This window comes from Passer domesticus, chromosome 3 (genome assembly GCF_036417665.1).
Source record: "Passer domesticus isolate bPasDom1 chromosome 3, bPasDom1.hap1, whole genome shotgun sequence".
Lineage (NCBI taxonomy): Eukaryota > Metazoa > Chordata > Aves > Passeriformes > Passeridae > Passer > Passer domesticus.
In genome coordinates this window covers 100,922,421-100,935,436 of record NC_087476.1, presented here as the reverse complement: position 1 = coordinate 100,935,436, position 13,016 = coordinate 100,922,421, and the positions used below count along the sequence as shown (strand labels likewise).

The window sequence follows — 13,016 nt, the reverse complement described above, 5'->3', positions numbered from 1 at the left end:
AGGATGTGTGCTTATAAAAGTATGTTTTGACTAAGGCAAAAGCTCTAAAAAGTCTGATTTTGCTTAAGTTCTGTATATTTTGGAGTGTTCCCCTTAGGCTTCTTTCCAGACACACATTCCAGATTGAGCATCTTTTCTGTGAAAAAGGTAAAAGCAAAAACTTCAAGTACAAAATCTTAATGAAAAACAGTGTGATGTGTATTTCTTCAAAGCAGGATACATCTGAATGGGATGTGAAACAACTGCTGTCCTAGAAATTTCAGGGTGCTTCAAACAGAAAATGAAACTGTAACTGGATATAACAACATTTCAGAAGTTTATATTGTGTGCTCAAAGGCAGGATGTGGAGCCAAAGCTATTCCCCACAGCATTTAATGTTATGAGATGCAAAATTGCCTTTGTGCACAGAACGTGTTCTTCAGCATTTTGGTTTTTCTCACCAGACAGTCCAAGGAAATTACAAAAACCAAACCTGGCTAACTAGAGCAGTACCCCTAAGCTATTCCTTCTGTGGCTCCAACAGCAATAGCACCAATGTCAGTTGTAGCATCAAGCTTTTCTTACTAGCAAAGATTATCTAAACTATTTCCTCTGCTGCTCCTTGCTGTCTGACAACAGGGCTCCTGCTCTGTTTGAGTCTAAAATGTGATGCTGACTTTGTCTCTCATTCTTATTTCCTAGTGGGATCTGCCCTTATGGTCAATTGTCCATGACTGAACCAACTCCTCCCCTTTCCTTTGACCTCCTTTCCCCTACTTTATTTTATTGCCAGTGCAGAGCACACAGCTATTCACTCAATGTATTTTCATACAGTTTGCACAGTTCCCCTCCTGAAGGGGAAGTCATTGCCAGTGTTTTCAAGTAGAAGGCCCCTCTGATGATGTGGGCATTTCACCAGAAGTATTTAGGGTTCTCATCTTGAGGTCAGTACTCCAAACACCAAAGAACCAAGGTCTAAATTGCCAGAAAATCCAAACAGCAATCTCTCATCCTCACAGCTCAGATTACACAGATTGCATAGAAAGGACCATGCTGCACTCTAATACCTGGAATAGGATACACCGAGAGGATCCGTCATTCAGAAGAAAATTTTCTATGTCCATCTCACTGTAAAATAATTCAGGCCATATCCTGTATTAACTGTTATGCAAGCCCACTGTTGTGAATTGATAAGAAGTAGAAGGACACTTGAGGCAAGAAATCACTTGCTTCCTGTTTATTGGAATGAAGCAATGCTTGTTTATAATATTCCATCCACACCTATACTAGATATGTTGTTTCTGTACTGGTATAAGGAATACGCTGATGTACATCCAAGTTCTAATTTTTTTCTATCAACACAGTTAATTTCTATCTACCCAGTTTATTTCTTAATCTTGCTTTCTGAATTACTGTCTTATTTTTAAAGGAGCTTTTCAGGGCAGTTTAGAGCTGGTGAATGAGCACTGCCGAAACCAGATCAGAAAGCAGCCCTCCTGTGGCGTGGCAGGTTGACATGTAATCTGGGAGATGCTCCAGGGAAGATACACATCACCCACAATTCCTAGGAGGAAAAAAAAAAAAGCCAAATCACACCAACCAGAGTCTCTTCTAAAAGTTGAAGCTGGTTATTATTACTACAGTACTGCAGTGAAGAGCTGCTCCAGTCACTTGGGCAGCAAAGCCAGAGGCTGGAGGGGGAAGGGCTCTAAAGCCAGAACATTAGCTCCCACCAGGACAGTGGTGGAGGCATTCCAGTGAGCCAATTCTGTGGCAGTGTCAGGAGCAGGTTTTATTTACACCCAGCCTAATGGTGTGCGACTCAGTCATGCATGTTACATGGAGCCTTCACCGTGCACAATAGCCTGCTGCCACTTCCTCTATTAAATCATTCCTATGTTCATGTGGCTGAAAGCTCAGTGCTGGCATGCAGTAGTCAAGCGTGTAAAAAATGATTACTCTGATCCCTTTCAACACAGATTTGCTGCATGAAATGGCCTGGCTTTGACCTGGGAAAATCAATGCTGTTGTTTTAATGAACAAAAAAAAAATTGGAGCTGAAGCCTGCACTTCCCCTCCCTCTAGCCGCCCCAGGGCTGTCCAGTCAGCAAGTCACATGCATGAAGTGGCCACCTGCATGCAAACAGCATTTACTCATATCATTCTAAACATCCTTTGTCATGGTAAAAGCATAGTACAGGATATCAATTAGCTACCATCACTTGTAAGCAAGTTAAAGTAGAAATGCTAGAGGTGCCCTACAGCTTTCTGATACAAAGGGCAATTCTCAGCTCCCCACACTGTGCCTTAGGCAGTCTAAACACGAACCAAATTCCTTTTCACTTGGATTCAAAAAGAAAAGCTCAGACTCTTTGTTGGTGTTTTGTTTCGTCATTATAATTTTGGCCATATTTCAAAATGTGATGCTTTGCAATATTGGTTGGAGACAGACTTTCATAATTTACAGTCTGTAGATTCGGCCTCTGGCTTTTTCTGCTGGTTTCATAGAAGGAGCGAAGTGCTTCCAGAGAGTAAATATAGAGTTTTCAGGGTTTTTCAGGAACCTCTGAATTTCCATCTTTAAAACCATCCCATCAGTGAAACCCAGAGCACACCTCCATGAGGAAAAAGGAGGCCAATTGTAGATTAGTCATGCCTTAACAGTCTGTCTTTTTATTAAAGTGTTTAAAACCATGTACCAATTTGCTCTTCCTTGGTGTTGAAAGTTAATACCAAGAAAGAGCTACAAGGAATTATGAAACATTACTACGAATGTCATTAAGTGCTACAGCAGGAATCTTTAATTATCTGTAGTCAGATAGTTCCCCATGCAAAGAAGATGAAATACACGTGCACGAACACACACAGACATACACACACCCAAATCCTGTCCTGGACTGACAAAAGCAGGGCTCTCCAGATTCTGAGATATGCAGCTCCAGCTCAGGGCATAGCTTTAAACTTCAGGGATTCAACCTTTGGAAACCTTAATTTTCCCCCAGTCTTGTTTCTACTTGGCCTGACTTTCAATAATATCTTAGGGTTTTGTTTTCTGATGTTCACTGATGCTTAACACAGGAAAATGTTAAGTACCAGTGGCCCTGACTGACCCAGCTGGGAAGTACTTTACTGAGAAGGACTTTATGCCCAAAGTCTGATGTCTTTGAGCTGCCTCCTTCTGTCTCACACCTTTTTCTCATGCCCCAGTCCCAGGAGAGGGCCTGTGCACACCAGCTGCGAGGCAGAGTGCGGGGTCCCCGCCAGCGCCCAATGGCTGCTGCTCACCTGCTGCTGCCACAGCCCTGCTTGGGCCACAGGTCACTGCCCTCAGTGTTTCACCCTGCTGGCAGAAGCCCCAGCACCAGCAAAGCTCCAAGCTCAGACTCGGCTCCAAAAAGCCTCAAAACTAGAGGAATCAAAGGGATACACTCCTTAGCAGAAGTCTGTCCTGTTTCAACAGAGGGCTGCAGAATTGACAGGCTGAAGCCTGTAGGTCTAACTCAGTGTTACATGGGATGGGGACTTTCTTAGGTATCCAACCCTACCTCACAGGGAACAGAAAAGAAAACTACTCCAGGAAGATCAGTTTAATCTCCATAAAAAGCTTTGTTTATGATGAATGATCTCAGAACCTCTCCTGTTCGGTTGTTCCCAGGGAAGGAGATTTCCTTACAGAGACTACTGAAACACTGTAAGGGACAGGAACATGTAAATATATGTAAGAGAGTGCAGAAAAGTCTGGAAACAACACATTTATGCATGTAACGTGAAAATGCAAACAGGACTTGGCTCTACTGGATAAACCTCACTAGAGCCTGGACTCTTCCTTTGCTATTACCTCACAGTGGGTGAGACCCAGAGTTAACACCAAGGCTCCATCTCTGAAATCATCCAGTCATGTTTTGCATTGAGAATTATTTTAAAGCAATGCCCACATACATCCAAACTCAGTAAAAGATGTTAAAAATCAAACCAGAAGAGCAAAAGGCAGGTAGCTAACACGCTTGATCCAAGGACATTGCTATTACTTTTTTTTTTTGTACCAGCATTATCTACTTTTATGAGCTGGTAACAAGAGAACACAGAAATTACACGAGTTGCCCAAGGTGATACAGTGAACCAGCAGCACACCAGAGAATACAACACAGATCTTGCAAGCCCTAATTTGCTGCCCTGCCTGCCTCCCTCTCATATCTGTTGCACCCCTGGGATACAAATACAGCTTTGGTAAAACTAAAGTTCAACCAGAATGCACTCCCTGATCACATACAGGAGTATGTACTATAAAGGCACCCTTATCACTGCCTTTCCATGGAGGGGCACTGGGTCACCACACTTGGAATTTCTGTGGAGTTAAAAAATAATAAATAACTGCTGCAACTTGTAACTGTACAAACTATGCCCTAACACTTCAGTGTGCTCCAGAGAGCACTGCCTTCCCAAGAGAGAGGAAGCTGGAGCCAAAGACAGAAATATGGCTGAGATGCCAATTGTTTCTTACAGGGAAGGAAGGGCTAATGGAGTGAACAAAGAAATCAAAGTACAACACAGTTGTACAGATGATTGCAGGCAAAGAAGGAAGAAGGGTCTGACGCAAAAAGAAAATAACAAATAGCACTCTGTATTCCATTGCTCAGCAAAGGCAGAGGAGGATGTATAGCAAAGTCAGTTGAGGTTGAGATTAGGAGTCGAGGGTACCTGTAATTCAGTACAGCATCTGACTCACTTGGCTGAGGGCATTAGGCAAGTCAGTAACACTCTTTACCTTCATTTGTCCATCTGCAAAATGGGGTCTGGAATAATACTTACACCACAGTGTGGATTAAAGAGAAGCTATACAAAGCTTTGAAACGTACAACCATAGATTGGGGCTAAATAGCTTTGTTTCTGCCACAAACAGTCATTTTGGACCAATATATGCTGACAAGATGTTACAGTACCTATGTTAGATGCTAGAAAAGTAGGAATATTTACTAAATGCATAGGTTAGCTTCAGGGGAAAGGCTTATGCGCTTCATGAGGCAAAGACATGATTTTTCAATAGGTACCAGAATGCAAAAGGAATTATTTTATTATTTTCTTCTAATTTTGTACATACACAATTTTGTACTGCACTGTCTGTGAACTGCACAGTTACCCAGACAGAGCCCAAAAATTAACCTAAGGCTAACAATGAAGGATATAAACTAGCTTTATCCTTCAAAAGCTGTCAGAGTAGGTCTGATGCTTCATGTATGACATTCAGGGCAGAAGCACCTACACATACAAATAATGCACTTAAGAGCACTGAAAGACAAGATCTTAATCTCAAGGAAAAATGATGTCTCTCCAATGTGTCAGAACTTCAAAAGTAATTGTGAGATCTTCTGGTGATTCTCTTAAAGACTCTTTATAGCTCCTTTTACAGGGGCCTTGGGCTGATTCATGATGATCGTGTCTGACAGCTAGCATTTCTGTTAATAATAATCATAAATAAAGTGGACAAGGTTGCCTGACCTGAAATGAGCATATCTATAGTGCCATATCCATTACAGCACAGTGGATCTGTGACCGCAAATCAGGAAAGGTCCAATGCTCTTGACACTTTGTATTAAAATAATATCTGTCTTTAAGATCTCAGAACCTTTGTGTACTAGCTTTTTCATTAAAAAGTGTTCCTTAAGAGATAACACTCACACTATAAGAAAGGAGATGCTACACAGGATGAAAGATTACAAAACTTCACATTTTTTCATTATACAATAAAAATACATTTGCAAACAGCTCTATTCTCCCTTATACCTTAACTCCTCCTTCGTGCTCTCCTGCATTGAAGTAATAATCCTGGTTTTATGCCACCATAAATCTGCTGACATGTGAAAAATTATACTATTATCAAACACATCAAAACAGAATTATGATTTCACTGCTGCCAGACAAAACGCAAACAGGAGCTGGGTTATATGAAAGTGAAGCCTGATTAATTTCTGGACAGTGGTTTTCTGCTAGAAATACGGATGGTGGTAAAGATTGAGTTTTTTATTTCCATAAAACCCCTGGTTGCACTTATACACACAAGACATTCCAAACAATATGGGAATTACTTTCTGATATAGGGAATCACTCTCAAAAGTAAAGTACCAGAGATGATACACTAAGAATCTCTCTACATCAGGTGACGTGCTGCATTAAGAGAGAAGCTTTGTAAATTACTTTAAGGGAGGTCAATGTGCCAGGCTATGCTGAGTCCACTGGGGCAGGCAATTTCCAAGAACACAGACAGGCCCTTCACTGAAAACCCTGCACCCCAGAGATTCATGCCCAGCATCAGGCAGATAATTGCAATGTTGCTGACTAAGGAGAGAGGAACCACCTCACACCAGCAATTACAATAAAGAGATTAATTTCTTGGCCAGCCAAAAAAAGGTGTATTTGGGGAAAAAGACAGGTCAAATGTTACAGAGGAGTAAAAAAGCAGCAAACTCCTCATGTTCCCTGCTAGTGAAAGATTCATACTTACCCCATAATTTGATAATTTTGCATACCTGCACTGTATGACAAACCAGTGTCACTGTTCTACCAGGTAGGCTCAAGGCCTCATCTTTCCTGGTGTGTCCTCCAGACTGCTACAATCTTAAACCTGAGTCTCAAGCTGATCTCTCTTTCACAACTCCCTTTTCATGACCATTGACACAATGCTTAGTCCTGCACAGGGGTTATCAAAATCCAAAGTTTCAGCCAAAATACAACCCTGGTATAAAATACAACACACACATATGAAGCTTGTCTGTAATTAGAACACCACAAAGACAATGATTTTGTCACTCATATTTCCAGCCTTGTCCAGCCTCCAATGTGCTATCAAAGCAGAGAGAAGTGAAATGAAACAAGCAGTTTTGTGAGCATCAGAGTTTACAAATACTGGTCCTCTAGGGATTCAGTTTGGGGATGAACTCTGGAGTCTAAAGAATCCAGAGGCTCTGCCTGAAGTTTTCTCAGAGTTTTTTTGTAAAATATCAACCTTGGGGGAGTAAGGGGGACATTTGCTAGTATCTAATCTGTTCTCTCTCTGCACAGCTGCCTGGTTTTTTCACAGAAATTGATAAACTTTTCCATCTAAATGACCTGTAGAAAATTTCCATATTAGATGGGCAGCTTCTCCACAAGGCACAATCAAGCTGTCAGTTTACATCCTCAAATGTCCATCTCGTGGACAGCTTTGTGTTCCTTTTCCACAAGATAGAAATCATCCTTCGCTTCCTTGCAAGTTATTATTAAAAAGATTTTATTTGAAAGGGGTTTTTAGAGTTTTTCTGAGAGCTCCTCAGAAAGTGGAAAATCAATTTAGTACCATTTAACTGAAGGGATAGGAAAAGAGATTTTCTCAGAGGATGCAAAGTTAACTTCAGAAATACTATTCAGTCATTTGGTCTGGGCTTGCATTATGTTGAATGATCATTTTCAGATGCATCCTCGGAACAGGTACAATCAGCTCTGCATTTATGGATGTTCTTTTAATAGCAGTATCTATTGTATTCACATCTGTGCTGCACATGTTCTTTCTGCTACCACAGTCAAGAGCATAAAGAAAGGGAGAATTATGCATTACTCTGTTCAGTGGAAATAAATTCCAGAGCGGAGTATCACAGCAAGTGGAATGGCTGGTGAATTAGGAATGCTAAGAGAAAAACACATTTTGGAAAGACACAGCTACTGTAGAATACGTAGCTACTGATATTCCACACACCTGAATCACCAGGTCCAATGACAACCTGATTTTTTTTCAAAAGTAGATTAGGCAGGACTTGCACTACAGGTTGGGAAAACAGCACCCAGGAAAAATGGAAGCTGACCAGTGCATGAATGATCCCCATCCCTGTTCTGCAACTTTATGAAACTTTCTCTAGTGGAAAGAGACTGCACAGACTCTTGATATGACCCAGGAGGCTCTTGCTATCTAATTAAAAGTCCTGATGTAGTGTGAAGCTACTGGGGTTATGTCTGAACAAAGACAAAGTCTTCCCAATCCATTCCATGATCACTAAAAAAGTTTCAGATTGCAGTTGTTCATATTGTCCTTAATATTATCTATGATCAATACATTTCAGGGAAAAGGAGCCGTAACTCAAAAGGCACTAGTCTCATGTACAGGATAACATCTTTCAAGGGGCATGGACACATTTTTGTTCCATATTCTATGTGGGGAGAAGGAACTCAACAGTGGTTTCAGATGTACAGCATCTTGCACCTTTGGGTATCCAGAGCGCACAAGGAACAGAAGCAGGCTCACAAAAGATACAACCATTCAGCAAGATTCTGGTCTTGGGCTGGTGAAACATGCATATTAAGACACCTTTCTGGAATCAAATCAGAAGCATATTTGTATAAATAAATACTTGAATGTGGCTGTCCCTGGCAACTAGGCAGTTTTTGTTTATCTGAAGTAAATTGAAGTGAAAGAGGGCAGGAGGAGACTGCACTGCAAAGGCAATACAACCACACAGGATTAGTGAATGTTCCAAAATGAAAAAAGGCAGAGCCTAGGATACATACCATGCTCTTGCTTCTCAGCTAAGAGGTGGAATTGGTATTTAACTAGCTCACGCTTAGGGCCAGCCTACCCCTGAGTACTAATCTGCTTTGGTCTGCGTCTCTCTTTCCCACTACCACAAGCTTACCCGCATTTAATCGTTTCTTTGGGGTTTTGAGGCTCCGGCATCTGCCACTGGCAGAGCTGCTGTTCTCACTCATGGAGTCCTGCGCTGAGGAGGCACTCCCCGTGGCCTCGCTGTCCCTCATCATGCTCTCGTAGCCACTGCTGCCCCCACTGTGGTAGAAGAGGGCTGTTTTCCCCATGGCAGGGGGCAGCTCCCCGCTCAGGACGCTGCTGTTGTCGCTCCCGTGGCCGCTGCTGCAGCGGTGAGGTTTCCGAGGAGGGGTGATCTTGCTGTAAGGTGAAGGCAGCATGTGAACAGCTGGCTTCTCGTCTCCGGGAAGGCCCCCGCGCTCGTCTGGCTCTAGGCTTCCCGGCAGCTGTACGCCTCTGGCACTGGTACTCCCCTGGAGCAGCTCAGAAATCTGCCCATTGACAGCCCGAAGGGGCAATTTGGAAGCAAGGCTGGAGCCTCGGCTTCTGCTGAGGGACTGCATTGACCAGGACATGTTCTTCCCACTTGGGGGCAAACTGGAGCTCTGCCCTACGGACTGGGGCAGAGACTTGGTGGAGAAGCTGAGCGTTTTGGTGGCAGAGGCAGAGAGGCTGCGGGCCTTGGGACTTGCCAGCAGGAGCTTGCTGACAGCAGAGATCTTTGACTGGCTGGCTTTTGGGGAGGCACCTGCCGAGTGGGAGAGGCCCGAGTTGGTGGGTGACGACATGGCACTGCGGCTGAGGCTCCTTCCAGCCCTAGGCATGGTGGTGTCTCTACCAGGGCTCATTTTGGAGCTCACAGAGGACAGACTTTCTGCTCTTTCCAGCGACAAACACTCATAGTGGCTTCCTGTGGACCTCCCTAGGGAGTTGGTCCTGCTGGCGAGCTGCTCCAGCTTGGCACTGAAGAGCTTGCTGCTGCTGTTGCTGACACTGCTGTCTATGCCAGGGCCTTTTAGTTTGGCATTCTGCTCCTCAGGGAAGCTGGCCAGGAAGGACACAGGCTGGCTGGAGGGACTGCTTGTGGTGCTGCTGGCTGCACTGTGCTGGGGGCTGGCTCTGTTCTTCTGATCCAAGCTTGATTTTCTCACAGGTGGTAGAGGAGGGGTCCCTTTGGGACGAGTGAGTATGCAGTGTTTGGGAGAGGCCATTTTCTTGTCAAGACTAGCCTTAGAAAACTGGGGGATGGCAGGAGAACTGCTGTCAGTAAAAGTAGGATGGAGATGACTGTCAGATTCCTCCACCTTACTTGCCTTTGGGAGCCCTCGAGGGAGGCTACAATTCTTCAAGCCATCACTGGAATGAACAGGGCTTTGGGTTGCAGAGCTGGATGCTGCCACCTCACAGCCATCCACAATCCTTTTTAGACTGTCAGATCCTGGGGAAATAGATGTGTCCCCACTGCTGGTGCTAAACCTGTCTGTGGAGGACTGTTTTGTGCTGTTCTCAGGCTTGGCTGAAACTACAACTGTATCAGGCCTTGGCCCATCACTGCTGCCAGAGCTGTCCTTTTTAACATCTTCTTCTCTCTTCAACCAAGGGTCTTCAAATTTGATAACCTTCTTAGCAGTGGATTCTTTCCCATCATGGGGATGAACAGCCTTTGGGTCTGCAGTTACAGCAGGTACAGCATCATCAGTGTCTTGAGCTTTGAAGGAATTAACAGCAATACATGGATACACAGTAATGTTCGTCTTCATTGGGATGTAGCCATCACAGCTGCTGAGACTTGCTGTGTTTTTGATTGTGACAGTAGTTTTGCCTACAGCTGATATTTTACAGCCTTTGATGGGTGGCGCTTTGCCAAAAGCTTCCTCCCCCATTTCCGACATTATAAGCATGTTGTCAGTCACTGACTTCTGTTTGTCACTTACACAAATCATGCTGGCACTTTGTATGGTGCTTGCAAACTCGGAGACAGGGGGTTCTGCCATAGCTTCCCCATGCCCATAGCACGCCTGGGCTATGAAGCTGTGGCACGACTGTTCACCATCACTCCCTGTGCTCATTTCACTCAGCCACGAGCTGATGGATGAGCGCCTGCTGCCATCGTCTTGGGGCTTGTCATCCAGACTCAGCTTTGGAAGAGGAAGAAACTGTGTGATGCTGACTTCAGACACAGGAGCTGCACTGGAGTAACATTCAAGATCTTCAGAGATACTGCTGATAATACTGACTGGCCTAGAGCCAGAGGCCAAAGCCTGCACAGAGCAGTCACTGTTAAAACTGATGATACTGGTCGGGCGCCCATTGTCAAGGACACCACTAATGGTCAGCTCTTCCACAAGTGTGAACACAAGCTCATCCTCTCCGTTCAGCTCCAATGGCTGCTGCACAGTCACCATGGTTGTGCTCAGAATCTCCTTCTTGGATTCTGGAGAAATGCTTTGCTGCTCATCTTCATTGAGAACGGTCTCTTCAAAATCCCCATTGTTGGATGACACTGACTTTTTCATAATCTGAGGGCTCATGCCTACAGGCGGGGTCCGGATTTCTGGCTGTAATAACGATTCAGTAGATGTCATGGCAGCATCCTTACTCAGGGGAGCTGGTGGGGGAGTGGAGCTGGGCAGGACTCCTTTCTGTGTGTAGACCTTGCATCTCTGGGAAGGAGAAGTTGGTGGCTTATACTCAGATGTCTTTGAGAGGCTTGCAATGCCAAGCCGGGGTGAACCCATTGGCCGAGGTTTGCCTTCCACAAATCCAGAGGTGTTGAGCCCTTCTCTGCTGCTCTGCAAGCTGGTGCTGTGTGCTAACTGACAAGAGTTAAGTTCTTTACTAGAGCTGCCTGTTACACTCCTGGGAGAAGAAGGAGTTGAAAGATTGGTAAGAGCTCCAGAAGGAACAGGGGAGTGATTTCTCCTAGTTTTGCTGGGTGTTGTATTTGTATTTTCCTTGGCTTCTCTATCAGGATGCTGACATTCTGGCATCGTATCTTCCTTATCTGACTCTGGTAAGTGGCTCAGCTCTGCCAGCTGGCTTGAGACAGCACACTTAGACATCTGGTCTGAGCTAAATTGAGCAGGCATCTCTTCAAAGGGAAATTTGTCAGTCTCTTCACTGCCGTCTATGCAATCCAGTCTCTCCTGGAGCTCTGCAAAGGTGTTGCACTTCAGGCAGTCTCTTTCAGCTGTGCTGGGCCCTGATTCACTAACTTCCTCCAACCTGCCCTCATTTTTGGTCTTTTGCAGAGCAGGAACTATGGGAACAAAGTCAGGGGGACCCTCGTTATCTGTCAGTTCCTTGTCAGAAAGGGCAGTGCCATTGGGGCCAACATAAATCACCGTGTCACATGACTGCTCACTGCTGGATGAATAATCAGGATCACTTGATAAATGTAAAATAGGGAAGTCTGGGTCCACAGTGTTTCTAGAATGGAATGGTCTCAGCTGGGTTGGCCTCCGCATCCTGCCCTCCTCACAGGAGCTCTCGCCTCCAGAAGAACTTGATGTGTACTGCAACATGAGAGAAAGAGGGAGAGAGAGAGTCTATGACATTTCAGCATTGCAAGCTGCTCCTTGCACAAATGACATACACAAAAAGTTCATGGTCACATATGAACTGGAAGATCTCTAAACTGAGGCATAAAGCTCTGAAGCTTCTTATCCACAGCCCTGGAGCAAACTCGTAGCTATGTTCAATGCAGAACCCAAAGCCCCAGCTCTGAGTCCCACTCAAAATCATAAGACTTCAAAAAAATGTACTAAAAATATGGATTAAGATACTTCCCTTAACTGAAGCTGGCCAAAGAAATCAGGTATTTGGCAAAGGCTTTGCTGATTTTGTGCGTGCGTGTACATTTGTGTATTTGAAGAGGAATAAGAAAACTGATTACATATGACCCCATACTACCAGTGTGTGGAATTGTATAATGTGCACTCAGAGGTCTCTGGAGACACAGCACTCTGATGGTGTGTGGACTGAGCCCTTCATTTGTCTCTCTTCAATCAATTGACCAAAAAAAGCTTTTGTCAGTCTGCCAATTAAAATTAAATGCATAAAATTCACTCATTCTGCCCAATTCACACTATAAGTTGCATAGAAGCAACCAGAACTCTCTAACACGAATATGGGTATAGTCCATCTTCACTCTACTTGGAAAATCTATCACACATATTTAGAAGCAGTAGGAATAAAAAGATGGTCAATGCTGACCTTGGACATAATTGTTCTGCCTTTATTTTGCTTCCCCTCTATCTGAGAAGCATAGAGAATCTAATTCTTAATTAATCCAAATTTTCTTTAACTCTATATCGTTTCAGTCCCTAGTATTTCATTAACACTAAGAGCATAAAGGAAAATAAATACCCCCTGACAGCTATATTATTAAACAAGGTCAGCTTACAAACCTGCTACAACAGATGTGCCTGAACTTACTCCTGTCTCTGAAGCTGAAGCATTTACCCCTCTG

General features: G+C 44.0%; 1 protein-coding gene across 2 annotated transcripts in view; it reads right to left on the bottom strand.

Moving 5' to 3' along the window:
* Positions 1 to 13,016, bottom strand: part of KIF26B (kinesin family member 26B) — a 276,066-nt gene that overhangs the window by 13,244 nt on the left and 249,806 nt on the right. Inside the window, exons 12-13 of one of the 2 annotated variants that reach the window (XM_064414702.1) lie at positions 8,637 to 12,060; positions 848 to 1,543 (exon numbers count right to left, since the gene is read on the bottom strand). In XM_064414702.1, the coding sequence (XP_064270772.1) occupies positions 1,416 to 1,543; positions 8,637 to 12,060 (3,552 nt within the window). In that variant the 3' untranslated portion in view covers positions 848 to 1,415. Of the gene's footprint in view, positions 1 to 847; positions 1,544 to 8,636; positions 12,061 to 13,016 lie in introns of those variants that run through there. The other variant, XM_064414701.1, reaches the window with a different exon arrangement.